Source organism: Mytilus trossulus, chromosome 1 (genome assembly GCF_036588685.1).
Source record: "Mytilus trossulus isolate FHL-02 chromosome 1, PNRI_Mtr1.1.1.hap1, whole genome shotgun sequence".
NCBI lineage: Eukaryota > Metazoa > Mollusca > Bivalvia > Mytilida > Mytilidae > Mytilus > Mytilus trossulus.
In genome coordinates, this window is record NC_086373.1 from 100,828,202 (window position 1) to 100,855,296 (window position 27,095).

The 27,095-nt window shown below is 30.8% G+C and overlaps 1 protein-coding gene across 1 annotated transcript in view; it reads left to right on the top strand.

The window, feature by feature from the left end:
• LOC134693898 (serine/threonine-protein phosphatase 6 regulatory ankyrin repeat subunit B-like) overlaps nucleotides 1-27,095 on the top strand; it is a 67,201-nt gene that overhangs the window by 7,176 nt on the left and 32,930 nt on the right. Inside the window, exons 2-6 of the mRNA XM_063554847.1 lie at nucleotides 2,788-2,889; nucleotides 13,194-13,292; nucleotides 21,838-21,951; nucleotides 22,711-22,815; nucleotides 26,784-26,882. Of these exons, the coding sequence (XP_063410917.1) occupies nucleotides 2,788-2,889; nucleotides 13,194-13,292; nucleotides 21,838-21,951; nucleotides 22,711-22,815; nucleotides 26,784-26,882 (519 nt within the window). The remainder of the gene's footprint in view (nucleotides 1-2,787; nucleotides 2,890-13,193; nucleotides 13,293-21,837; nucleotides 21,952-22,710; nucleotides 22,816-26,783; nucleotides 26,883-27,095) is intronic.

Below are 27,095 nucleotides of genomic sequence, written 5' to 3' on the forward strand. Positions count from 1 at the left end.
GGAGATAATTATGCACAATATCTTTTTCTCTCATCGACATGAACAAAAACGGATACAGAATACTGAGAAGTGTAGTAAAAAGTATATGCCATAGTTGTTTAGGGGGGAAAAAGTAGTCTGACAATACATAACACATAAGAAACTGATAAACTATTAAAAACGATTGTGGGATACCAGTTGATGAAAACCCTACTACTATATCAAAGAGTTTCCCAAAAAATCTGTTCAGTTACATAAAAACACAAAAGTCTGAAAGCTCTAACATACCACCACTCCGAAAAGAGGGCTCACTAACATCTGACTCAAAAGCAAAAGCTAATATTTTAAATGAACAGTTCAAAAAAGCATTTACACCTGTAACAGATGACCCAATACCAGACAAGGGCGTCAGTAAACATCCGCAGATGCCTGATATTAAGATACAAAAACAAGGCATTGAAAAACTCCTAAATAATATCAACATCAACAAAGCTGCTGGGCCTGATCTCATCCATGGTAAAATTTTAAAAGAGTGTAAATCATCTATCTCTCCCATCTTATCAATCATATTTCAAACATCACTGAACTCTGGAAAGATCCCAGATGACTGGCGTCACGCAAGTGTATGTCCAGCATTCAAAAAAGGTGACAAACACGATCCTATAAACTATCGTCCAATATCATTGACTTGCATCTGCTGCAAACTATTAGAACATGTTGTAGCTAGTAGCATTATGAAACATCTGGAAAAAAATAAAATACCATATGACTTACAACATGGTTTTCGATCCTCCCGCTCCTGTGAAACTCAGCTAATATCATTTATTCAAGATCTTGCAAATTCAAATAATAAAAACATCCAAATAGACATCATAATAATGGATTTTGCAAAAGCATTTGATAAAGTTTCACACCACCACCTCATGTATGAAATTGGTTTCTATGGTATAAATTGTAATGCATATTATTGGATTCAAGATTTCTTAACAAACAGAACACAAACAGTAGTCCTTGAAGGTGAAACATCAAATAAAATTCCTGTAACATCTGGGGTACCCCAAGGCACAGTGCTTGGTCCAATTTTATTTTTAATCTTCATCAATGATTTGGCAGAATATATTGAACACAGTACATTAAGATTGTTTGCAGATGACAGCATTATTTATAGGGAAATTAAAAAACCAGATGACACACTTAAATTACAGTCTGACTTAGAAGCGGCCGGCAGGTGGGAGCAGGACTGGCTCATGCATTTCCACCCTGACAAGTGCAACATTCTCAGTGTAACTCAAAAACGCAAACCTTTAGACTTTACCTATAAATTACACAATCACTCTTTAGAAAAAGTTGACTCTACAAAATATTTAGGCCTAACTCTTCAATCAAATTTAAAATGGGACAAACATATAGATAACATGACATCAAAAGCAAACCAGTCCCTTGGATTTATTCGTAGAAACCTAAAAATAGCATCACCGAAAGTTAAAGCTCATGCATATAAAGCTCTTGTCCGACCAAAATTAGAGTACTGCTCAACAATTTGGGACCCACATCAAAAACAACAAAATTTACAAATTGAAAAAGTTCAGAGAAGAGCAGCACGCTTCTCATGCAACCGCTTCCATAACACCAGCTCAGTAACTGAAATGATGACAGACCTGAATTGGTACCCACTCGAAATTAGGCGTTTACGATACAGACTTGTTTTCTTTTACAAAATTATTCATGAAATTGTTGCAGTTCCTACACATAATCTTTTGATCCCACTTGACAATAGAACCAGACATAGCAATCCACACTCATTTAGGCAAATACAAACATCTAAAGACAGTTATAAATATTCATTTTATCCACGAACAGTTATAAATTGGAATCATCTGCCACAACAAATAGTATCATGCAGTATGGTAGAGGGATTCAAGAGTATGATCTCAGAATCTGCTCTAATCCCCATATTCTATCCCTAACTATTCTGTTATCAAATGTATATAGTTTTATCTCAATTTATTTTTTTCAAATGTACATACGTTATGTTGATTTTTTTATTTTGTTATTTTTGATTTTTTGTTGCTAAATTAGTGTAAATTATAAATTTTATAGTCGACGCCCGGCGAATAATCTTCAATAATTGAAGGATCGCTAGAAACCAAAAGACGAAGAGAAGAAGAAGATTGAATTCCACTGATCTAGAGTCCATAGCCATAAACATAGAGTCCCGGCCCCCCACCATTTTTTAAGATAAAATCAAATCTTTAAACTTAAAAAATAACTATTCAGACCTGCCAACTATTCCAATTAAGGGGGGATATCTCAACCTTGATTTTGAAAGTCTTAATTTGGACCATGTATATGTCGTGAGGATGGGATGGTACATGTATGTGTGTGTTTAGGGGGGGGGGCTCGATATTTAATTGTTCTGTTACCCTAGTACCCTTTTCGTATAAATCTGGCATTTAAATCTATCAGTTTTTCTACGGTATGCTATTTCAGCCTCTAATGAATTATGTTCAAGTTGAAAGAAGATGTTCTGAAAATTAAGTGGTAATGCATTTAAATGTTTAAACTTGTATCCTAAATCTCAAAAGTTTACCATTAGTACAAATACTAGATTGATCTCAAAATTGTCAAATTTATTGATATTAAATCTACATGTATTTTTACAATGCTTATTGAAAGAAAACTTATATTTATTCTTGAGTGAAGTTACCAGTCTTAACCATAATAAGATATATATCATAATATTGTTTGGTGAAAGGTCTCCATACATACTGATGTCACTAATATATATATATTTTTCTGTGTTTGCAGGAAACAGGAGTGACACCTTTAATGATAGTGGTCAGAGAAAATAAACTGGTGCTTGCTGAAAGACTTTTAGATCTGGGTGCAGGTGTTAATGACAGAGCTAAGGTAAATGATATTTCACTCATCATACATAACCACACAATTTGAACTTCTACCCATACAAAAATAATTCAAGTACCCCCAAACCCCCTATACATTTTTTGTTCTCAAATAGCCCTTTATAGATGAAACAAGCATATATGTTGTCATTGAAATAAGTAAAGATGTACAAATAGTAAAAACAAATTGTTTGTAGGAATTGTCAAAGTGACAGTTTAATTGTCTTGCCTCAAATTTTGCAGACTGGTATTTGCATGAATTCAAATCTTAGCAATTGTTGTCTCTTCCTTGTAAACACTTCTTATTTGCCGATAGGTTAAAATCATACAACACTCATTGAAAAATGAAATTTTCATGAAAGTTTTCATGGCTTCAGTGAAGAGAATGATCAGCTATGCTTCAGTATAAGTGTTACCTCAATTAATATCATGCAGTGAAGCAAGTCCAGACTCAGTATTCTGGTCCTGTTACATCATAAAATATTATCTTGAAAACTATATAAGATAAAGAGAAACTTTAAAAACCTATCAATTGTGATCAGAATGAAGAGATCTACAAACAAGTCAAAAAAGGCTAAAATCTTCCTTCCCTTGGACATGTTTTATTGCTCTAGTCTAAAAATTCTCCTGAATACCTTCTGTTCAAACATACTAAAAATGAATCTGGACCTCTTCTGGAGATATTCTAAAAAAAAGGCAATAAAACACTTATTCAAATTAGCATGAAATGTAAGAAATTTTTATTTTAATGAAAATAGATATTACTGAAGTTTATGATTATTGAATTGAAAATTCAGTTGAAATGTGGGTGAGAATTTTAGTCTCCTTGGAGCCTCGTATTTTGTTTATTATTTTTTTGATGACTTGACATTTGACAGTTAGAGGTTTGTGATATGCAGGTCAATGTCTTTTTATATGGAAACTGATACTGCACTAGTGTTTATTGCATAATTACCGTAGCAGATTATGTCAATCACGTTTATTATTCTTGTTTTAATTCAATAAGAAATCAATCTGAGTTTCCGTTTGGGAAAGAAAAAACATGACAAAAGTATGAACATACAATAGTTTTAATAAAGCTTAATATAAATTAGACTATCCAGGACACAGTTTTACACAATGATATCCCAAATTAATGCATGACCCTGAAATTCATTATATATCTGTAGCTACCTAATTTTTTTTCTGATGTTTTTCATTAAAATCTATTACCAAGGTTCGTAATCAAAGATAATGACAGTGATAATTTATAGATATTGTTTTCAATTCAACAAGTGACTTGTGGATTTGAAATTGTCTCTCTGCGGAATGTAATGTATTTTATCTGTATTTAACGCACAGATGAGCAATTCTATATGATTATATAGCATCATGTTATTTAATTAATTGATAGATAATTTTACATGACTCTATCTCATATTTACTGTAAAGAGATTAGAAAGTAATGAACAAAATGTTTGATGTGAGACGTGCTTTCAAACAATTCACCAAATAGCATGGTAAGGGGGACACAATTAAGGTCTTCTTAACATCAAGTTATTAAAGTATATTTTAAATAGGTTCTTGATATTTTGCGTTTCCTGCAGCAAATTCCATTTCCATGAAACTATTTCGCCTTTTGCCACTAATAAAGCCAATATCTATCAGAAATGCCCTTTCTGACCTTGAAAATGGACAATCAATCTACTTTTAATTAATGAGAAAATCTTCAAATGAAGTTTATCCGTTTTTGTTATAATGATTTTCACTTTTGCCATCCAGGAGTTATGGTTCTTGATAGATTGACAAATTGCTCTTTATGTGTTTTCTGTGCAATTTATTATGAACTAATGCTCTTAAATTTTTTATATACTGATACTAATAACAGAATAATGGTAAAATTTGATATCTGATGATTTTCTTTTCTGCCATTCATGAGTTCTGTTCCTCAATAGATTGGAAAACAGGCATAAAATTTGGCAAAAAAAACCAAGGCTGAAAAATACAGAAAACCAAAAAATTGAGAATGGAAATGGTGTTTGTGTCTAAGAGACAACAATAAAATCAACAGTACCAATTTTGTTGCACCAGATGCGCATTTCGACAAAACATGTCTCTTCAGTGATGCTCGTGGCCAAAATATTTGAAATCCAAAGCTTATATAAAGGATGAAGAGCTATAATCCAAAAGGTCCAAAAAGTATAGTCAAATTCTAGAAAGGAATCAGAGCTTTGCATGAGGGAACAACCTGACCAAAGATTACAGCTAAAAGCCACCAATCAACACAGGGAAAAAATTCTGCATCCCTAGTCGGGCTTGCCAGCTTGCCCTTAAACAAAAATGTGTACTAGATCAGTTTGCTGTCAATTTGACAGCTCATTCCTTGATGTTACTCACATTGCATGATATGTTTATGCTAGCTTTACCATAACTATACCTTCATAAAGTAATAAAATATTGCACCTTTTTAGAATTTTTTCAAGGATTTTTGTCCATGATCGTGAGTATGCCAATGACAAATCCTTTTTACATGTTATTAAGCTGCTTAAAAGATTGGATCATAGATTATCAAAATTCAGAAGGAAATGATAAAAAATGAAAATAAAGCTAGTATATAGTGGTTCAGAATTTTAAAATGTTTTTATTTTGTAAACATGTTTTCCAAATGGAATATTCAGGAAAAGCAAACATTGCTTCAAAATATATTGAGTGAACTATTTACATTGAATTTCGTCTGTCAATATCAGTGATTTATCTCTGATTTAATGTTATTTTTTCCCTCATTCTTTTTAATGATTAGGGAAAAATTTTACAATTTTATTACAAGTTCCTCTCCATTCACTAACACAAACCTAACAGTTATTTGGTCTATGTAAACAGACATGACTTCTCACTTCCCCTTTCCATTGGGTGTTCTTGGCATAATTTTGTAATTAGTTTTTTGAAATATTTGAAATTTTTTATAAGTTATTAGCGAAAAAACAACAGATTTGTTTCTTCTTTTTTAAAGAAATTAAAAAAAATGGTTTAAGATGAAGATGAGACAAAAAGTTTATATGATGTATGACATATTTTAGAAGTTATATATCGGCATTACAGATCACAGTTTTATGCTGTTTCAAGCATACATTGCATTAAAATGACATCTTTCTACTTTCCTGTAAACCCAGCCATGCACAAAATATAGATTTTTGTTGATTGTTTATCAATTTTATGTTATAGTAATGACCAACTTATTTTTCTGACAAGGTAATAAATTATCCTTATCTTTTAATGTTTTTTTCACGTTTCATTAATTAAAGGGAAGTTATTGTCCATTTAGTAATAGATATAGAACCATTGTAAATTTTGAGAAACATATCTGATTTTGACAGATTTAACCATGTATGGATTTTTGCGTATTGTTAAGATGTTTCCATGTAGGTGTTTCATAATGGATAAGAGTTTGACATTTTAGATGCAGTGTGTAACTGGTTTTGATTGGGGTTAAAATGCACATCCTGCTGTTTGGTTGTCTGTTATTGTAATTGATGAGGTCTTCTGTAATTGAAGCGAAACATTTCGAAAAAATCTGCTAATTTATAATTTTTGTTGAGCCTTCGACTTTAGTCGAAAAAGCGAGACTAAGTGATCCTACATTCCGTCGGCGTCGGCGTCGTCAACAAATATTCACTCTGTGGTAAAAGTTTTTGAAATTTTGATAACTTTCTTTAACTATACTGGATTTCTACCAAGCTTGGAGAGAAGCTTGTTTATGATCATAAGATAGTATCCAGAAGTAAAGTTTCTAAAATTAAAATAACTTTTTTTCAGTATTTTACTTATAAATGGACTTAGTTTTTCTGCGGGGAAACATTACATTCACTCTGTGGTTAAAGTTTTTAAAATTTTAATAACTTTCTTAAACTATCCTGGGTTTGTACCAATTTTAGACAGAAGCTTGTTTACGATCCTTAGATAGTATCCAGAAGTAAATTTTGTAAAAAAATAAATATATTTTTTCCATATTTTACTTTTAAATGGACTTAGTTTTTCTGCAGGGAAACATTACATTCACTCTGTGGTTAAGGTTTTCAAAATCTTAATAACTTTTTTAAACTATCCTTGGTTTGTACCAAACTTGGACAGAAGCTTGTTTATGATCAAAAGATAGATTTCTTCCAGTTAACATTACATAGAGTCTGCAGTTTTTAAAACATTTATTAGATTCAAAAACTATCCTGGATTTTTACCAAACTTGGACAGAAGCTTCTTACAATCAAAAGATAGTATCAAGAGGAATATTTTTATTGATTTTTTTCCTCACTTTTGTTGAGCCTGCGATTTACAGCAAAAGTAGGCGAGACACTGGGTTCCGTGGAACCCTTACAAATTTTTAGGTCAGCTGGCAGAAAAAGGCCAGTTTGGTCTTTTCTCATTTTTTCTTGGCCTTAATCTGTGTAGTTTCAAATAACATCAATTTATTAGTATGATCACAAAAAATCAAAGAAAAAGTTGATCAATTGGGCATTAGCTCACTAATTTGACTCAAATTCTTACATTTGACTTTATTAACATTGTTTAATATACTAAAACTTATATCCAATTTAATGAAAAGGCTAATATAAAAAATTTATGATGCATGGACTCAATTATATGTATCAGCAATTTAAGTGTATTTTAGTCCAGACGCCATACAAGTAACCATTGAGTTGACATCTGAAGAATTTATTTCATAATTTTTTTCTCTTACTGGGTAGCTTGTTTATTTGTGCAAAAAGTTTTTTGTTGTAGCAGAAGTAACTATGCCACTTACTCTAAATGTTTGTCACATAGCAACAAGGATTAAACAAGGGGAATGGTAGTAATTTAAGTAAAATAAATCCTGTATTGAAGGTTTTTGTTCTGTGAAAATTAATCCTATAGACATCATTTCCGTGTTTCTGTGCGGTTAAGCGATAGAAATTAGATAGGATGAGCTGACCATTGTATAAAGGTCACTCCGTCCTAGTAGATATCTGATAAGTATCTACACAGCTATTGGTATCAAATTGTGAAATATTGACGTTTTATGTGAATTATCACTGTCACTTATAAAAAAACTTTGGTCTGATCATTTCTGATTAATTTTCCACTAGATTTTACAACTTAATATTCAGCTTGTTTTTCTCTCTCAAATCGTTTAATTAAATTTGTGAGATCATAGCTGAAAAGATAATACAATCAACCATTGCAGACATTGTCAGAGACACTTGTAAAAAGTAAATTATTTGACTAGTTGGTAGGATGGTTACAAATATTTCTTTAATTGAGATGATTTTGATACAATGACTTCATTATTTGTTCTGGTTGATTGCTTGTTTTTCCTAGATACTAGTGTTTTGCACTGTGAATAGCTATTGGTTTCTTATCCATAGAATGGTGGTAAAATAGATATAGGGGATCAGAACATTAGTCACATTTCATTATGTCAAATGTTTTACAATGTTTAGCATACTCTGAAGTAGAATTGTTATACACAACTCTCAGGATAAATTTTCCAATTAGAAAGATCATTCTAATGAAAGACTGATCAAGAAGAAATATCTTTTAGTCACTCATTAAGAAAGCTTTGAAACTTGATTGAACTCTGTTGTTTAACGATTTGCTTTTCAATTTTTTATGGGCAAATATGTTTTTTTTTTTTTTTACAATAGAACAATTTTTGTTAAAACTTTGTTGAGGTTCATACAATGTAAATGAAGAGGATAATATGATTAGGACACTCTATACAGTTGAAAGATCACTTCTTATATGACTGTGATGGAAAAACATGTTGACATTACAAAAAGTTATGTGGATCTGCCACTGATGTCTGGTCAAAATTTGTCAGTGACATGATAGGTCTTAGGAGATAAACAGAAATAGAATTTGGTGGTTTTTTAATTCTTTTAATTATGGAAATTTAAATAGTTGCTATGGAAACAAACTATAATGTAATACTTTTATTACATTTGAAATAGGGTGGACTGGTGTTTTGCTTGTCAAAATTGTAAAAGTGTTTAATATTTTTTATTGATCCACTTCATTTCCTTGGTATTTAAAAAAAAAATCCCTTATTTTCAATTTTTAAAGGCTTTTTTTTAACGTATTTTGACAAAATATTGTTTGGATGGTTTCCATGGCAACATGGATCTAAATAAACAAAAAATAATTGAAACTTAATCATTGTTAATATCATTCCGTAACCTTCTTCAAAAACAAAATATGAAGACATTTGAAGAGGGGTCATGAATGGTAAATCAAAAGTAACCTGCATGATACTTAGAAGGACATGTACTAAACATAAAAATGTTTTAGTACATGTCCTTCTGTGTATTTACTCTTTCTTTTTCATACTCCCTATCACTTTCTGACATTTGTTGGAAGATGATTCCTACTGCGTATTTACCATGTTAATCAAAATATTATAACTACATGGTCACCATGAGGATTGTATTCACAACAGAATTATCTTTTAACTAGGATTGTCAAGTTTTCAAGGCCAATTGTATTATCAGTTGTTGAAGGCAATAAATTCAGTTTTAATAAAGCTTTTGTGTTGCAGAGATAAATAATATTAATTATTATGTTATTTACAAGACAGAAATTGTATAATAAATCATAACACGTAGTTAGGTGTAAATCTGCTGGGATGTAATCACTGGATAAAGTGGCATGATTTTTTAGTTTCAATATTAAATTACACGGTCATTAGTTGCGATTTCATCAAATTAACTTTTGTGAACATTATTTAATTAAATTGGAGTTTGGGTTGTATAGACATATTAGATAAAAGTATCTGGTTCTTGCATCAGGTATAATCATACATTAGATGAAAGCCTTACATCTCTCGTGTTTACTGAAAAGCTTTCTACAAATAATATCAATAAATATTTGTATGTATTCCCATTCCAACTCCCTCTCCTCAACGTAAAATAAACAAATGTTTAAGAAATGTTTCAACCAATGATAATAAAAACAAGGCATTCAGGATTTTATTCCGTGACAGAATATGTAAAAATCACATGACATCTTCTTTGTTTTTGATTTGTTTTTGATTTGGTCAGATTGTTTGAATTACCTAAATGCATCTGCAAATCGTTTTTCTAATTATTTTATGCAAAATGCAGTTTGATGAGCACTATATAATCATTTTCTATTGGCGTCTACAAAGTAATTTAGATTAAAAAAGTATGCTTTTACATCCAAATTTAAACTTTTACAATACAAGTGAGAACTAAATTCTCTTGGAACTGGTCAGTTCAGTTTAAATTTAACTAATAATTTTGAGGTATTTAAATAAACATTGCTTATGGTTGCTAAAGACGACTTTACATTAGATTAACACAAGTTTTTCAACTTTACAATTTGGGCTTTAACTACTGGTACCAAATGTTTTTATAATCATGCTTTAAAAAAGATTACAACAGGACTAAACATTAACTGTTGCAAGAAAATTAGTGAGGTGTACAGGTTTGGGCGAAAATAATTGATGAAAAAGTATTTGCTTATGTTATATAGTTGTGCACTTATGATAGAGGAAAAACAATGCACTTTCTTCCAAAAAAAAAAAAAAAAATTAATATACTGTTCACATGGCAAAAAGTTAGAGGAAAGTGTGTGCTATATCCATCGGTTGCATCTTGTATCTTTTGTCTCTTATCTCTGGAATTTTTGGGTAACTTCATTAAAAACTTGTCTAATTGATCCAATAAAATTTTATTCAAATTACCATTGAATCATTCTTAGAACTAAACTTACTGAAACTGGTAAACAGTAAATATGTGAAGGAGTTTAACTAGTGACAACAAGTTTATTATTAAAGAGATGTTTGTAGTCATGAAAACGTATATTCTAATTGGAAATGTGCAATACCCTTATAATCTTGATAATATCAAATTAAATGTAACTTTTGATTCAGTCAGGAAGATTTTAATGAAGAAATTGATTAGATGACAGGCAGCAAATTAAAACACTTTATATCAGTAATTTATATCAGATCAGAAAGACACTCTCTCGATCGTTAACTTCAAAAGTTTGTTGAGCATAGCTGTGCACTTCTAATATTCTCTAAGCAATAAAAGTGAACATAACAAATGAGCAACTAAAAGGAAGAAATAATCAATGTCAATATATATTGGAAACTTTTTTTTAGGAAAATAAGATCAGTATTAGCATACATCAGTTTTCATTGATTAGAAAGTTCACATGCTACAGTAAAGATTATTGCTCAGTTGTAAAATAATATATATATATTATTAACGCTTAAAATATTTAATTTTAGGTCATATTGACAACTGTAAATTCAGAAATTATTTAGATGTATCGTGCATTTTGCAATTGTGTAAAAAACAACAACTCAAAAGGCAGATATTCCATGGCAGAAATAAAAGGACCAAAACACAATCTACTATAATAATAATAAAAAAAAAATCACACACACACTCAGAAAACCTCATATTGAGCCAGATGAACCCTACCAAAAACTAGGAATAAAGTCTGTCAGGTGCTCCATTCCAGGCTCGTAAAGGTTACTGCTCCCATGATAGCACCTGTTATATTGCTCATGGCATTTACAATGAACCTGGGGAGGGTTTGTATTTGGTTATGTTTTAAATGAGGAAAGGATTTAGATTGTGTCTACTATAAATATAACTTATCTGTGGTTATCTAAGAAGCTTTGAAGAAAGCTATTAAACCAAGAGTTTCTACATGTCTTTTGCATACTATTGTATGTCTTTTTCCTTTTTAGCTCACATGGCCCTCAGGGCCAAGTGAGCTTTTCTCATCAATTTGCATCCACGGTCTGTCGAGGTCTGTTAACTTTTACAAAAATCTTCTCCTCTGAAACTACTTGGCCAAATTTAACCAAACATCATTGGGGAATCTAGTTTAAAAAATGTGTCTGATGACCTGGCAAATCAACCAAGATGGCCACCATGGCTAAAAATAGAACATAGGGTAAAAATGTAAATTTGGTTTAAAAGCTTCCTTGTAGACAGCAACTCTCTATCATGCTATTAGGTCCTGGAATATTGTATCAATTTTAAGATCTACTGTAGAAATATGAAAAGTTTACAATTGGAAAATTTAATATATTTCCCAACAAATCCTAACAAGTCAAAATGATTCACACCTAAACTTTACCTGAATGACATAGGAAAGAAGGAATTCTGTAGGAGTATTTATTAAAAGCATGAATTTATATCATCTATTTCTAGTATTACTACTCATATTTCTGGTTTCTGCTAATTTAAAATGCTTTTGTTGAAATCCAAAGTGACTATTATCATTGACATTAATTATTAAAGTCTGATAACCTTATTACAATCCCACTGCTAAATCTCGATTATATGCAGGTTGTTAATGAATTATTTACAAAACACGCAGACTGTGAACGTTATAAAACACAGTGAAAGTGATAACAGCAGCAGGAGGCATTGCAACCGTAGAATATAATATTATTTCTGTTTTATATGGCTGTCATATAAAGTCAACAAAATATGAAAATATGACAAACACGTTCGCTTTTCATTCACTATTACGTGATTTAATATTGACATACTTAGTTGACAGGTGCAATTGTTCTCAGAGTTTTATTACTCATAAAAAATTATAGAAATTTTTATTCAGCAATATTTGTGTTGTATTTGTTCATTTTTTCAAACAATTTAAAATTTAAAAAGCCTGTTATTTGATTACATAATCCTCTTCATGCTATTAATTATATCAAACTAAAATCCGATTTTAAATGATAATTTAATAGTTTCAATATTATTACATAAACCTGTATTTATTTGATAGATTGGAATTAGCTTATTGCTTGAACAAAATATTTTAGAAATTTTTGTGTGCTGATCATGTTGTGCATTATAAATAAATGGAGATGCTATTCCAATGAAACATCAACCCAATAACACATAAAAAAACAACAACCAAAAGGTGTTTGTAGATTGCTTTTGACTGATTTGATCAATACTGTTCAAAAAGAGAGGCAAAGATACAAATGGAAAATTTAAACTCTAAGTCCATAACAAAAGGAGAATGCCATGGCAAAAATAGAAAAGACCAACACATAAACAACTTCACTCAAAACATAACATTAGAAAAAAAGACTGAGGAACAGGAAACCCACAAAAAATAAGGAGTAATCTCAGGTGTTCAAGAATTATAACCCTTTTAATTAGTTATTCTTCTGTTGCTCTCTTGCAGGGTTGAAAGGTTTCTGTAAAAATGAACAATAAAAAGCTGATGTCAGTTTCTTACAGCCTTTGAAATTTTAAATGATAACATTATTAAAATATCTTATTTTCCAATTTGTTTATTTTCCAGGATGGTAGAACCTGCTTACACTATGCTGCTTCCTTCGCCAAAGATGACATTGTTAAGTTATTACTCAACAGGAAGGCAGATTGTAATTTACCTGGAGGGGTAAGATATTAAATAGTTTTTGGTGTTGTCCCAGACAAAGAAATAGATGGAAAACACTGATTATCCCATGTGCAACCCATTGTGTGGGACATAGAAGGCCAGGCATCTTTACATTTTTCTGTCCCTCCGTCCAGTCCTGTAAGTGCTTTCATGTGAACAATTCTTTCCAGATTTAAATGAAATTCAGGTTTATATCAGCATTGCCTCGATCATCAATCTAGTTAAACATCACATATTCAAAGTTCATTTTAAAGGAATTATGTCCCTTTTAAATATAAAGATCTTTCTAGCTCACCTTGCTCAAAGGCTCATGTGAGCTTTTGCGATCAATTTGTATTCATTATCAGACTGTCTGTCTGTTGTCCATTGATGGTTGTCTGTCATCAATAAACTTTTCTTTAGAATTGTCTTCTCTGTACATGCTCAATAGGAACCAAAGTTTATCTGCTTCATCTATGGGATGTCAAATATAAAGTTTGTTGTTTTCATCCAGATTGATCAACCAATATGACTGACATGTAAAGAGATGGACCATTGGGATCAAATTATAATTTTTGCTGACTTAAACAATAGCAATTAGAGGTAAAAACTGAAGATTAAAATGGTTAGCACTACAAGTTCTATCAGGCCTGAAAAGTTCTGAAAATCTTTACCCCTGTTTTGACTTTATTGCTCCTAAAATGTAGATTTTAAACTTTTTTGGCATTTATAAACTTTATTAATTGTAAAAATCACTAAGATTTTCAGCTCACCAAGATTCATATTCTCTGAAAATTGGTGATATATTTGACATTTTTTGGGGAGTTCTTGGTGCTAAAATTATAATTTTTGCATTGCTTGGCTGTTATCTTGAAAAGCTAGGTTAAAAAATTTACTAAGGGCTACAAATCATCCGTTCAACACTAAAACGACTCAGAATTTTAATTCCTTTATAAGCCATTAATGTTTGTTTATTATGAGATAGGTATGTGAATGTAACTTTTGTCATAATTATTACAGTAAATTATTACTGGTTTGAATTTTCATAAGTGTGTATGTACATAGAATATTTAAAGAGTATTTCTAGACATAAGCTTTACATGATCAATACTTATTACAATTTCACTTATTCAGAATGCTATTTATTTCAATAATATATAATATAAGACAATGAATCTATAGACAAGGTTACAGACTTTTATATCTTTACATGACAAAACAATACATATTGATAATGTGTAGGAACTAATAGATGCATTAAGGCATGGTTATTATTTTTTGTGTCTTAATTGATACAGAAATATTTTATCAGAACATATAGTGTCTTTCCCAAAGGGCTCATTTAATTTTCGGGTGGAGGACCCTTTTGCAGCTTCCATGACATCCTTGGTCAACAAATTCATAATATTTGACATCAAATGTTTTTAACTAATTAAACAGTTGACAGATTTGTGAGTTCACTTGGTATCCTCAGTTAACAATTCATAATATTTGATCATAAATATTATCAACTAATTAAACAATACAGTTGATAGACTTGCTGGTCCGCTTGGTAACCTATATTTAAATATATATCAATTTAAACGAAAGGAAGTTTCAATTTATATAATTGCCATTTATGTTTGTCATGCAATCTTCTGCTATCACAGTTACTCTGTAAAACAGCATGGTATGTTACAAATAATTAAAATCGTATCCCTATCAGTTTACATAAATCTTTGAAACATGCTTGCCAATGCCATATATCTAAATAGTTTCAAGAGCTAAATACTTTATTGCGGAAATATAAATGAGTTTAGCCCAGGTCGGTTGCTGGCGTGATTCCGACTTCTTTTCAAGATTGTTGTAATTCACTCGCTTCCTGTTGGTACAAAATAGAAATGGCATGATCAATTAAATGGTCATTATTTCTTTTCACTGTCAAACAATTGATTAGAAAATGACTATTGGCATGTTTGATGTGAATAAAATGTTCTAAGAATTCTATGACAATAGTGAACTACTTAATGACTATGGTATGAGAGTAACAACACAATCTGTTCAGTCTTAACAGCACTTTATTCTAATTCTGTAAATTGGTTCACGGCCCTTACAATGCTGCGTAATAAATTCATAGATATAGTTTCTGTTATCTTGCAAATAACGTTTCAAAGTTATTTAAAGAGTTGGGGAAAATTTAGATTTACAAATTTATTAGATTGCAATGAAACAGCAATTGTGGTACAAGCAAAAAACACTTATAAAAGAGTTGGGGAGAATTTAGATTACAAATTTATTAAATTGCAATGAAACAGCAATTGTGGTACAAGCAAAAAACACTTATAAAAGAGTGGGGGAGAATTTAGATTACAAATTTATTAAATTGCAATGAAACAGCAATTGTGGTACAAGCAAAAAACACTTATAAAAGAGTGGGGGGAGAATTTAGATTACAAATTTATTAAATTGCAATGAAACAGCAATTGTGGTACAAGCAAAAAACACTTATAAAAGAGTGGGGGAGAATTTAGATTACAAATTTATTAAACTGCAATGAAACAGCAATTGTGGTACAAGCAAAAAACTCTTATAAAAGAGTGGGGGAGAATTTAGATTTACAAATTTATTAGAATGCAATGAAACAGCAATTGTCTCCAAGCAAAAAAAAACTTGTGAACTTCAATGTTCCATAGGAATTCAGCACTCTTGATAGTTAGGTAGTGACACATAATTTGAATTCAGAATCATGAAATTGAGAAGTGAAACAATCAATATTGTTTTATATTACTCTATATATTACAGGTATAATCTAGTTCAAAACTACAACTTTTCGTGTGATGTGCATTCTTTTAGTGTGAAACAGAAATGTCAAAAGCGTTAGTTAAAAATGACATCCTGTTATATTGTTCTGTGTAAAGGAACTGATGTGTAAATTATCATTAAGACTTAATGCTAAGCCAAGTCAACAGATTAATTTTCACTGCTATTTCAGTAAGCATGTTTGAACACTGTATATAGATTTTCTTTTTTGCTATTATCATTACATGTAGAAATTTAAAGTTCATTTTATAAGCTATAAAGAAGGGTAAATTTTCACAAATATTCAATTTCTTAATTCTTCTTTTCACATTTCTTTTTAATCGTTAACCCACAATTTGTCTTATAATGATTCATGTATGTTGGTGCCTAAGGAGCTCATCCCGATGTAAAATGGAATCTGTATAATTTGTAATTATACAAATGTTAAAGCCGTACTGAGAAATGGGCAGTTGACAATGGGAATTTTGACAGAGATTCTTGTATGAGTCCTACATAATGTCAAGAAAAAGAATAAGATTTGAACCCAGAAATCTGCTTTTGTAGTAGTATTCTAAATGTCAGGTTCACTGAGATATATGAGATGCAAGCTCTCACTGAAATAAGGGTTAATGACTGAAAGAACATATTAATGGACCTAATAGTGAATTGTAAGAATTTGTCAAGAAATTTTTCCTTTATTTCTTAGACGGTATCATATTAATTCTATTTCATATGATTACAAAAAAGTTGGCCATAAGAAGAGTATAATAGGTAACCTTTGTTGAGTGTAGCCTCAGAATGGGGTGAAATAGGACAAAAATATTTTTTTGGTGAAAAATATCACTATAGATATAAGAAGATGTGGTATGAGTGCCAGTGAGACATCTCTCCATCCAACTCACAATTTATAAACGTAAACCATTATGGTTTGTTTAACATTGAAGAAATAAAACACCCATAATTTTCAGAATAAAAAAAAAGAAGGATTTCCCTCAGTTACTAAGTTACAGTCAAAATATATGATATATAGGGGAACAGGTTTAATTTATAATTAACATAATTGAATAATTAAATCTTGGATGTAACACTTCTTCTGATTGGCTGACATTGTTATATTTATCATCTCATAGACCCTGACAATATCAAAATTTTTTCATAGTTTACTCCTGTTTAAAATAGAATTAAATTATAAGAAATAACTGTAATATTATTTATTTGAAATAACATAAGAAATGTGGTGCTCACTTTAGAATAACCCTCTATGTGAGTTATTCAGTGTGCACCACATTTTTGATGTTATTTCAAATAGACAGAAAAAATGGTACATTTATCATGTGCTAAAGATTCAGGACAACTTAATTCTACCTTTTGGGAATTAGACCTGTTACAACGTTCTATCTTTGTAAGCCCCACCTTTGATAGAAGACAGGCATTATGTTTTCTGATCTGTGCATCTGTTTGTTCGTAAGTCAGTTCATCCATCTGTTTGTTTGTCTGTCCAACTTCAGTTTAAAGTTTTTGGTCAAGGTAGTTTTTGATGAAGTTGAAGTCCAAACAATTGGAAACTTAGTACAGATGTTCCCTATAATATGATCTTCCTGATTTTAATACCAAATTAGAGTTTTGACCCCACTTTCTTGGTCCACTGAACATAGAAAATGATAGCACACATGTACCGTGAACACATATTTGTTTAATACATAAGATTGAATAAAAACTTGAAAGCGATACATGCTTGGAATGATATATTGGTTTTTGAATTGTTTATAAGTAAGTTGTCATAGTTAAATCATTATTATTTATTTTATTAAGATTTAAATCGGTTATGTGTAAATATTTCAATTAAGTTCATCATTCAATAATGCTAGAGACTGAAAAATCCAAAAATTGTTTTTTATATAGAAGTTATTTAAAATCTCCATAGGGGATTCAGTTAGTTATTATCATAACTTCACATGTGCATTAAAAAATCTATGATAGTAATTACTTGAGCTGCACTGAATAAATATAGGATGTTCAGTCAGACAATGATATTTTAGGTTTCATTGAGTCTGTTAGTGCAAGATCATTGACCGTATTGTCAGACATTTTGGAAACAGTGAAGACTGAGTAATGGAGTTACATTGACATAACGTTTTTTACTTTTTGATCATCATTAAATTCTTATTTTCGCAAAGTATAATTGTTGATTCTGGCTGACATAATATTTTTTTTAAATGTTTTGTTCAATATTGTATCATATCTAGCATAAAAGACTAAACCATGTGTATACATGTATGTCTTTAGTGACTAAGCAGATTTATTGTAAATAGACTAAATATTAGGCCATAAAAATGGTCCATAGTGTGATCTGCATTAGTAACACTTCCTGTGTAGGTATTATCATGGATACAGAGCACTTAAAATTCATTTTAACATTTTTGATGAATATAAATAGAATATTTCAATATCATCTGTTTGAAATAGAATCAATTGATATGTGTTTTAAAATATTTAATTGGATCTATAGATTAATATTTATGGAGAGAAGTGATATTTTTTTCATAAAGATAAATCTATTGCATCATTATATATTCTGTAACAAGTTTATGAATTTAGTATTTAGAAAAGATTTGACTCTTAATTAAATTGTTATATATATTTAATATTGCAGAATTATGTAAATTGAAAAATTATTAATATTAAGAGTTAATTAAAATTTATAGAACAAAATTGATTATGACTAAGAGTTTATAACTATATCAAACATATTTTAATACCCCACTGAAAAAAGTTCCATGTGCTATAATGTTTTTGACCTGTCAGTCTGTCTGTCATTCAACCCGTCAGCCCGTCTTTCAGTCTTATTATTGTCATCCAACTCCCCTGAAACCACACAACTGAGTTTATGTTTTAATTCACAAACATAAAATATTTGTGTATGTAAAAATAAAATGCTCCAGCTACTGAAACCATGTGAATATAATTAAGGACATGCAATTACATTCACTTTTCTTACTGAATACAATGAAACACCAACACAATTTTTTAAGTATTGAATGGCGAAGTAACCAGCTCAACCTTTTTTTTTCAAATACAAAATATCTCCCGTGCATCAAAGTCCAAACTAAAATGTAAGTCCTTATTTAAAACACTAAAATCAACATGTTTAAGATACTGAAACAATATGAATATACAAATACATAAATAATTTTGTAAAAGATAAATTAAATTTTCGGATTATAAAACGTGTGCTCAGGTTTAGTCACTACTCAATCCTCTATAAATCAAAACTTTTGCAGTTACCGTAAAATATACTGAACTGAAAACCGAATAACAACAATTATTACACAACCTATTTAAACTCTCAGCTATAAAATCATTGCACATCATTCAACTTCATTCCACATAAAAAACATAAATACATTTCATGAAACTTTGTAGATCTATAAGTACATACTATGTAGGTGTGCATATCAACAGCAAATTATGATTTTATATTTTTCCAAGAGTTATGCCCCTTTGAAATTAGAATTTTGACCTAAATATACCACTGCAAAAGTTTGTCATCACAACTTCTTTGAAACCACTTAGCAGATTTCATGAAACTTTGTAGATAGTAAGGACATATCAGTTATGATAATTTAAAACAAGGAGTTATGATAATGATAAGCTATGTGTTATATGAGGGGTGCCAATACCTTTTAAGCTCACCTGGCCCAAATGGCCAAGTGACCTTTCTCATCACTTGGCGTCCGTCGTCTTCCTGCGTCCGTCGTCTGTCGTCGTTAACTTTTACAAAAATCTTCTCCTCTGAAACTACTGGGCCAAAGGAGTAGGTCCGGTAAGGACCAATTTTGGCCTCAAATTTCAGTTTCATCTGAAGAAGGATTTTGACCACTTTTTAAACACTTAAGTGTCTATTTCATATGATTCAATTAATTTATATGAAAGATTTTAACTTATTTCGTCATTAAAAACGATCCGATTCAAGCACAAATTTAAAAATCTACCAAATATACAGAAAAATGTAACTTTTCAGATGTTTTTTGTCAAAATCGAAAGTGGCCGCATCCGTGTTCATCCTTAATCTTTATATATGTTGTGTGTTATCATGAAATACAACTTACATTTCAATATTAAGGATGAACACGAATGCGGCCACTTTCGTTTTACACGGAAACCGTCTAAAATTTAAGTAAAATACTTGAATTGTTAAGATTTCAGTAATTTAGCATGACTTAATGGTGCTAGTTCCCAATAATTGTGCATTTTATTGTCAAAAACAGCCCATATTTCTGAAGCAGAACCATTCTCCTATCCAATAAATAACTAAAAGTTTACATTTTAACAATTTTGTAAAACTGCCATATTTTGGGGCCAAAAAGGGGTCTTACCGGACCTACTCCTTTAACCAAACTTGGCCACAATCATCATTGGTGTATGTAGTTTAAAAAATGTGTGGCGTGACCCGCCAAACCAACCAAGATGGCCACCATGGCTAAAAATAGAACATAGGGGTAAAATGCAGATTTTGGCTTATAACTAAAAAACCAAAGCATTTAGAGCAAATCTGACATGGAGTAAAATTGTTTATCAAGTCAAGATCTATCTGCTCTAAAATTTTCAGATGAATCGGACAACCCGTTGTTTGGTTGCTGCCCCTGAATTAGTAATTTTAGGGAAATTTTGCTGTTTTTTGTTATTATCTTGAATATTATCATAGATAGAGATAAACTGAAAACAGCAATAATGTTCAGCAAAGTACGATTTACAAGTAAGTCAACATATAAACAGTTCTACCCCATTTTTCGTAAATCTTATACATCTTTTACAAAAACCTTCTCCTCTGAAACTGCTGGGCCAAATTAATCTAAACTTAGCCACAATCATGTTTGGAGTATCTAGTTTAAAAAATGTGTCCGATGACTCGGCCAACCAACCAAGATGGCCACCATGGTTAAAAATAGAACAAAGGGTTAAAATGCAGTTTTTGGCTTATAACTAAAAAACCAAAGCATTTAGAGCAAATCTGATTGACTCCTCACTTGTTTATCAGGTGAAGCTCTATCTGCCCTGAAATTTTTCAGATGGATCAGCCAACCCGTTGTTAGGTTGCTGCCCCCTGAATTGGTTATTTTAAGGAAATTTTGCTGTTTTTTGTTATCATCTTGAATATTATTATAGATAGAGATAAACAGTAAACAGCAGCAACCTAAAAATAAGTCAACATCACCAAAATGGTCAATTGACCCCCTAAGGAGTTATTGTCCTTTATAGTCAATTTTTACAATTTTCATAAAATTTGTAAATTTTTATTAACATTTTCCACTGAAATTACTGGGACAAGTTCATTATCGATAGAAATAATTGTAAGCAACAAGAATGTTCAGTAAAGTAAGATGTACAAACACATCACCATCACCAAAACACAAGTTTGTCATGAATCCATCTGTGTCCTTTGTTTAATATTCACATAGACCAAGGTGAGCGACACAGGCTCTTTAGAGCCTCTAGTTATGTTAACCTGTTTTGGTTTTTTTCAAGGTGTTGTTAACTGTTATCTGAGATACATTTAAACTGTTAACTGTTTTCAACCTACTTTGTTTACTGTTATAAGCAGTTTTGAATTTGTTGTTAACTGTTTTTGCCAAAATTAAGGGGTTGTTAACATGTTAACTGATCCGCTATCTACCCCCTCTAATATTAATAACCTTTTCAGTGAAGTAAGATTTACAGTTGTTACCATATTCTAGATTTAAAAGTTATTCAATAGTTATTAATAATTTTCTGTTGATTTTTTTTTCAGCCAAAAGATCAGCTACCATTACATATGGCCTCTGCCAGAAATACTGGGGCTGTTACAGTTGTACAGTATCTACTAAAATCTGCTGGAAAGGAAACAAGACTGGTCACTGATAAAGTAAGACCTTATATAAACATTACTATTCTGTTTAGATACTGCTAGTGAATCAGCTATTCAGATTCAGAAGATTTAAGCAACACTATTTAAAGTCTTCAACAATAAGCAAAACAAATACAGTATTGTAAGCCAGCAAAGTGTCTGACAAGACAAAATGTTAGATAACTCAAGCAAGAAAACTAAAGTTTTTTTGGGTGCTGACTAAATCTGAAAAAATTTTGCAACAACCAAAAGCAACTGCTGAACACCATGTACCTTAATTGGAACAGGCTGATGATGGATGTGATAGGGTTACCGGTAAATATATTTCCCAGTCCCTTACCCTATTAAAGACTGGGGCAGTGGTTAAACAGCACAACATAGGAACAAACTGTAAAATTAGCCAGAAAGGCTTGACACATTAGATCTACAAAAAGTACAAAAAAAAACAATAAAGATAAAGACTTTTTAAAAGACTTGACTAACCAGTTTAAGTGGACTGTAAGTTGGTGAAAGCAAGTTCAAAGTCCATCATCTGTACATATTATATCAGATCAAATGATACTAAGTGAGCAGAGAATGTTTTTGTTTAGGGGCCAGCTGATGCCAGCCTGTGGGTGCAGGATTTTATAGCTGTGTTGAAGACCTGTTAGTGGCATTCAGTTGCTCTTTAGTTGGGTTGTTGTTTCTTTTACACATTCCCAATTTCAATGCTTAAAATTATATGAGCCCCTTGACTTTTAATAACTGTACTTATCTATCTTGTTTTCTTTGATATAGGGAGGTTCTATTCCACTGTTCTTTGCTGCTGAAGTAGGAAATATATCTGTTTGTAAAGAATTACTCACACAATATGCAGATCAGCAACTGGCAGCCCAGAAAGAGGTAAGGATGAATTTTGATTTTGTTATAACTATAGTGTTTAGCTTGCCCTATCCCTCATGATTGTAATAATAGTAATTTAGTAAAGTCTTAGTCACATTATATATTTTAATTTAAAGATAAAACATTAGTCCTATTTGGTTTATCTGGCATGAAAAGTGAGGAAAATAGCAAAATGAGACTATTGGTCTGAAAAAAATAAGAATAGTACAGCTGCCTTTATTGCTTTTTAATTAATTTAACTTCTTTGTAACACCCTTTTCTCTCTAGAGATTGTTTATGTATGTTTTAAAACCAGTACAAAATTGAAATTATATAAGTGAAATAGATTACTTTTTTTCAATTTGACTTGGTTATTCTGTTAAAAGATATGTGCACATGTATCAACTGAATTCAAAGTCTGCATAATTTCAAATATATACTGGAGGTCAAAATGTCTGTTTTTGGTGAGAAATTGATAAAGGCTGCTTTTTTTATATTTTCAAATTTATAAGGTAGTTATAAAAATGTTTTTGTCATTAATCTCAAATATTGTCTGCATCTTTTGTTCCCCCCAACATGCATATGAATCAATGTTTTTCCAAAAGATTATTGTTAGCAGAACATGAGAAATTGGGTATCAATAGTTGCATGGATGATTGACAATGTTTAGTTTATGTGATTGATACCTGTAGAAATATCTTGATCTTAAAGACTTTCAGCATACAATTCAGGCAAAACCAGGGGAAACATTTAAAATCCTTTGGACTCTTGTTTATCTAAGAATCAATGTCAGAGATTCTAGAAAATCCAGCTGGCCAAAATAGTGTTATAGAAATAAGATGCCTTTTAAATTACTTTAACAGAACAATTAACTGACATATTCAGGCCTTAATTTCTAACATCTCTAATGATAAATATTAGAACTTTTTCCCAGCAGTTGAACAGAATTGTTGTCTTGTAATGTTTTGCACCATCTGACATTTTTCCAATCTTTTTGATCTTGCTGGCTGTCAGGTAATATTAATGGTTACACCCATCTTATCAGGTTAACCTATAAGGAAACAATTGTAGAAAATCTGATATAGAACTGTCACTTAAATCATTGTCATTTCATACATTACTGGAAAGTAAGATAGGGATCCAAGATTAATGAGAAATCTATACTCCATTTTTATCTTTTGACACAAATGAGAAACTACAATAATTATTCAATTAAATTTAAGACATTGATGGGAATTACGAGATGAGTTTCTTTGGAAAAAAATGGTCAAGGTTCTAAAATCATTCAGAAATATCTTCAGATAAACGTAATTATTGAAAATAGATTGTAATTATACCTAATGTCATCCTGGGAATTAGAAAATCCTGTTTATGTTAAAGTACATGCAACTTAAACATCTAAACTTCTGAATAATATGTAATAGTTTATCCAGTGGACCTTTTTTTTTATTTGAAAAAGTAATATTGGTTTAATATTGATAAATAAGCTAAAGAGGATTTGTGAGCGTGTATATTTAATTAAGTTGGGTTAGAACTTTTTTCTTCTTCTACTTTTTAATTTAATCCAATGGTTTGAATTATTCTTAATTTTGAATAAACTTTAAACATACAAGTTTATTGATATTCATCAACTTCTGAATTCTATAACCTGAATATGGCACATGTTTTGTGTCAAGGTACATTATTTAGTACAACTATAAGAGAAGACGTGACAGAAAGCATGTTTTTGTTTCAAAACAAGGATGTTAATTTGACAGTAAATAATAAGCTACCAAAACTCATTTCCTTGATATATTGGTTATAATACTTAGTATTTCATGGGTCAACTCAAGTATCCTTGATTCATCTTCTATCATCTTTTTCCCCCAAGGGTGACTGGGGAATAGAAATATGGTCACTTGGTCTTTTCCCGACCGGCAGTAAAACGCTTGCCGAAGTGGGGCGTCTGTTTGGCTGTGCGGGATGTATAAGTTCGCAGTCACGTCCGGTCAGAAGGGGGACGTTAAATCCGATGCCTCGTTTAAAGAGAGTGCCACGCTCTTTGCACGTTAAGAACCCTTGCGACAACTCTTTGAGGGGTCCGTAGGTGGCCTGTTGCAAGGCAAAATTTCTGTCCCTATCCAATATACCCTCATTTTCCAGTGGCAGTCCAAATTTCCCCGACCATCATCCTAGATGGCCTCTATTACAACTACCTACCTATTGTATTTATTGTTAACTTGTTCTCGTCCTGAATATGCATGAAATATTTGCCACTGGACGTTAAGCAACCAACAATCAATCAATCTATCATCTTTTTAAAAAAAAACTGGAATCAAAGATTGTGATTTGGTCAAGGTAGAGAATTTGTTGAGTTTGTCTTATTCAATTCAAGGGAGGTAATTATACAATCCAACAGTTGTTCAGCTGATTTGTGAAATTTAAATCAGAAAATAAGAATTGAAATGGATAGCAATTTAACTTATTTCCTTTATTCCTTTTTAATTACTCATAATAATGTCCTTGAAAAGTATATTTTTTTTTATATCTTCCCTAAAATGTGGATATATAGGATGTCCGTCAATGAGAGCAAACTATAAACACAAATCTATTTTAATTAGTTTCTAATAAATCAAACATTTTCCTTGTTTAGAATTTTGTTGGGTCACACAAAGCTGTTTAAGGTCATATATTTGACGTCACACATTTGTGATAGTACAAATATAGATGGATTGAGAAAGGTATAGAGAAGTCAGAGAGAAGTACACAGAAGGAGATTCTTATTTACTCAATTGAGAATCTATTTAATTAATTGTTATGTAATTATATTGTTGAAATAGAGGGTGGAAGTTCTACAAGTTTTCTTTACCCAAGTCATTTTGATATAAATTTAGACTAGTGGAAATTAATAAGTTGTTAATCTGTTAAATAGATTGTCTATGATTACACCCCACAAAGAGAACTGACGAGCGGTATATGTTAATTCTGTCGATATTTTATCTGCTTTCTCACATTGTTATATGTTGTTGGCGACATTGATGCATTGTATGTATGCTGTAATTAATGGCATTTGATTTTTGCTCTGTAGAAAGCATAGAAAAGAATAATGATTTCCTTTAATCTATTATCGGTACCTTGATATTGTTTAAGTCAGATGTCTACAGGAAAATAATCATGTCAATGAATTTATAATTAAATATGTGCAGCTTGTATATCTTATTCACAATGATTTGTTTTTATGACTGCTTATAGCAAGCATGATTTAATATACAAGAGGCAGGTTCATTTATGATTTTAAAGATTTTCTTTAAATTATTTGCAAGATTGTGGTTTTCTTTTCTTTTGTTTCACCAGCCAAGAAAAAGTAATCATATTCAGACATATAAATGGTGATTCTAATTTTTTCTGAATTATTCAAATAACTATTGTTGCTTATAGGGAAATGATTTAACTCTGTATTAAAATATTCTTGTATGTAGTAAGCAAAAATGTGCATATAAAGATTGATTGCCAGTTATATAAGGCAGAAACTTTACTCTCATTTTTTTCTAAATATGTTGGTAATTATGGTTCAGATTTATTATTTTGATACTGGTCCCAGATTTCATTTTTCATCATTATGAAAATAAGTAATTAGGAGATGTGGTATGGTTGCAGATGTAACAACTACCCATGTAAGTTCAAACTTTGTGGATGCAGGCAAATATATGCAGCCGTACAACAACGAGAAAAACCCTTACCCTATAGTCTTCTATAAAAGACCATGACATGAAATATATAAAATAATTCAAATAATTCTATTGAGAAAACTTAAAGCCTAATTTTTTATAAAACAATTAATGAAAAACAAATATGAAAGACGTTCATGAACCAATGACAACCTATGAACTTACAAGTAGATTTTGGAAGGGAGAATGAAACTTACAAATTAGCATTAGAGAGAACATTGTAGACATATTACAAGAAACTTGTCTTGTTAACTAACTTGTAATGTTTTTATTTATCATCAGGATAATGGAGATAATGTGTTACATATAGCATGTAGAAGAAGAGACCTTGACCTTGTCAAAATGTTACTTGAAAATGGAATATCAGTTGATGCCACTAATGTAAGTTAAAAACATTGAGTCATGCAAATAAGGAATTATATTTGTTAATTTTTTATTGAATAGACAATGTTTTTATTTTTACTCTTGTTTACCAACCCAACATACCCTTAGCCAGGGGGTTTCAGGGGGTGGGACCCCCCCCTCTTGAAAACAAATAATGACTGTAAAAGTCAACTTTCTTTTCGAATTGTGAGTGTTAAAGTCAATTTTTGA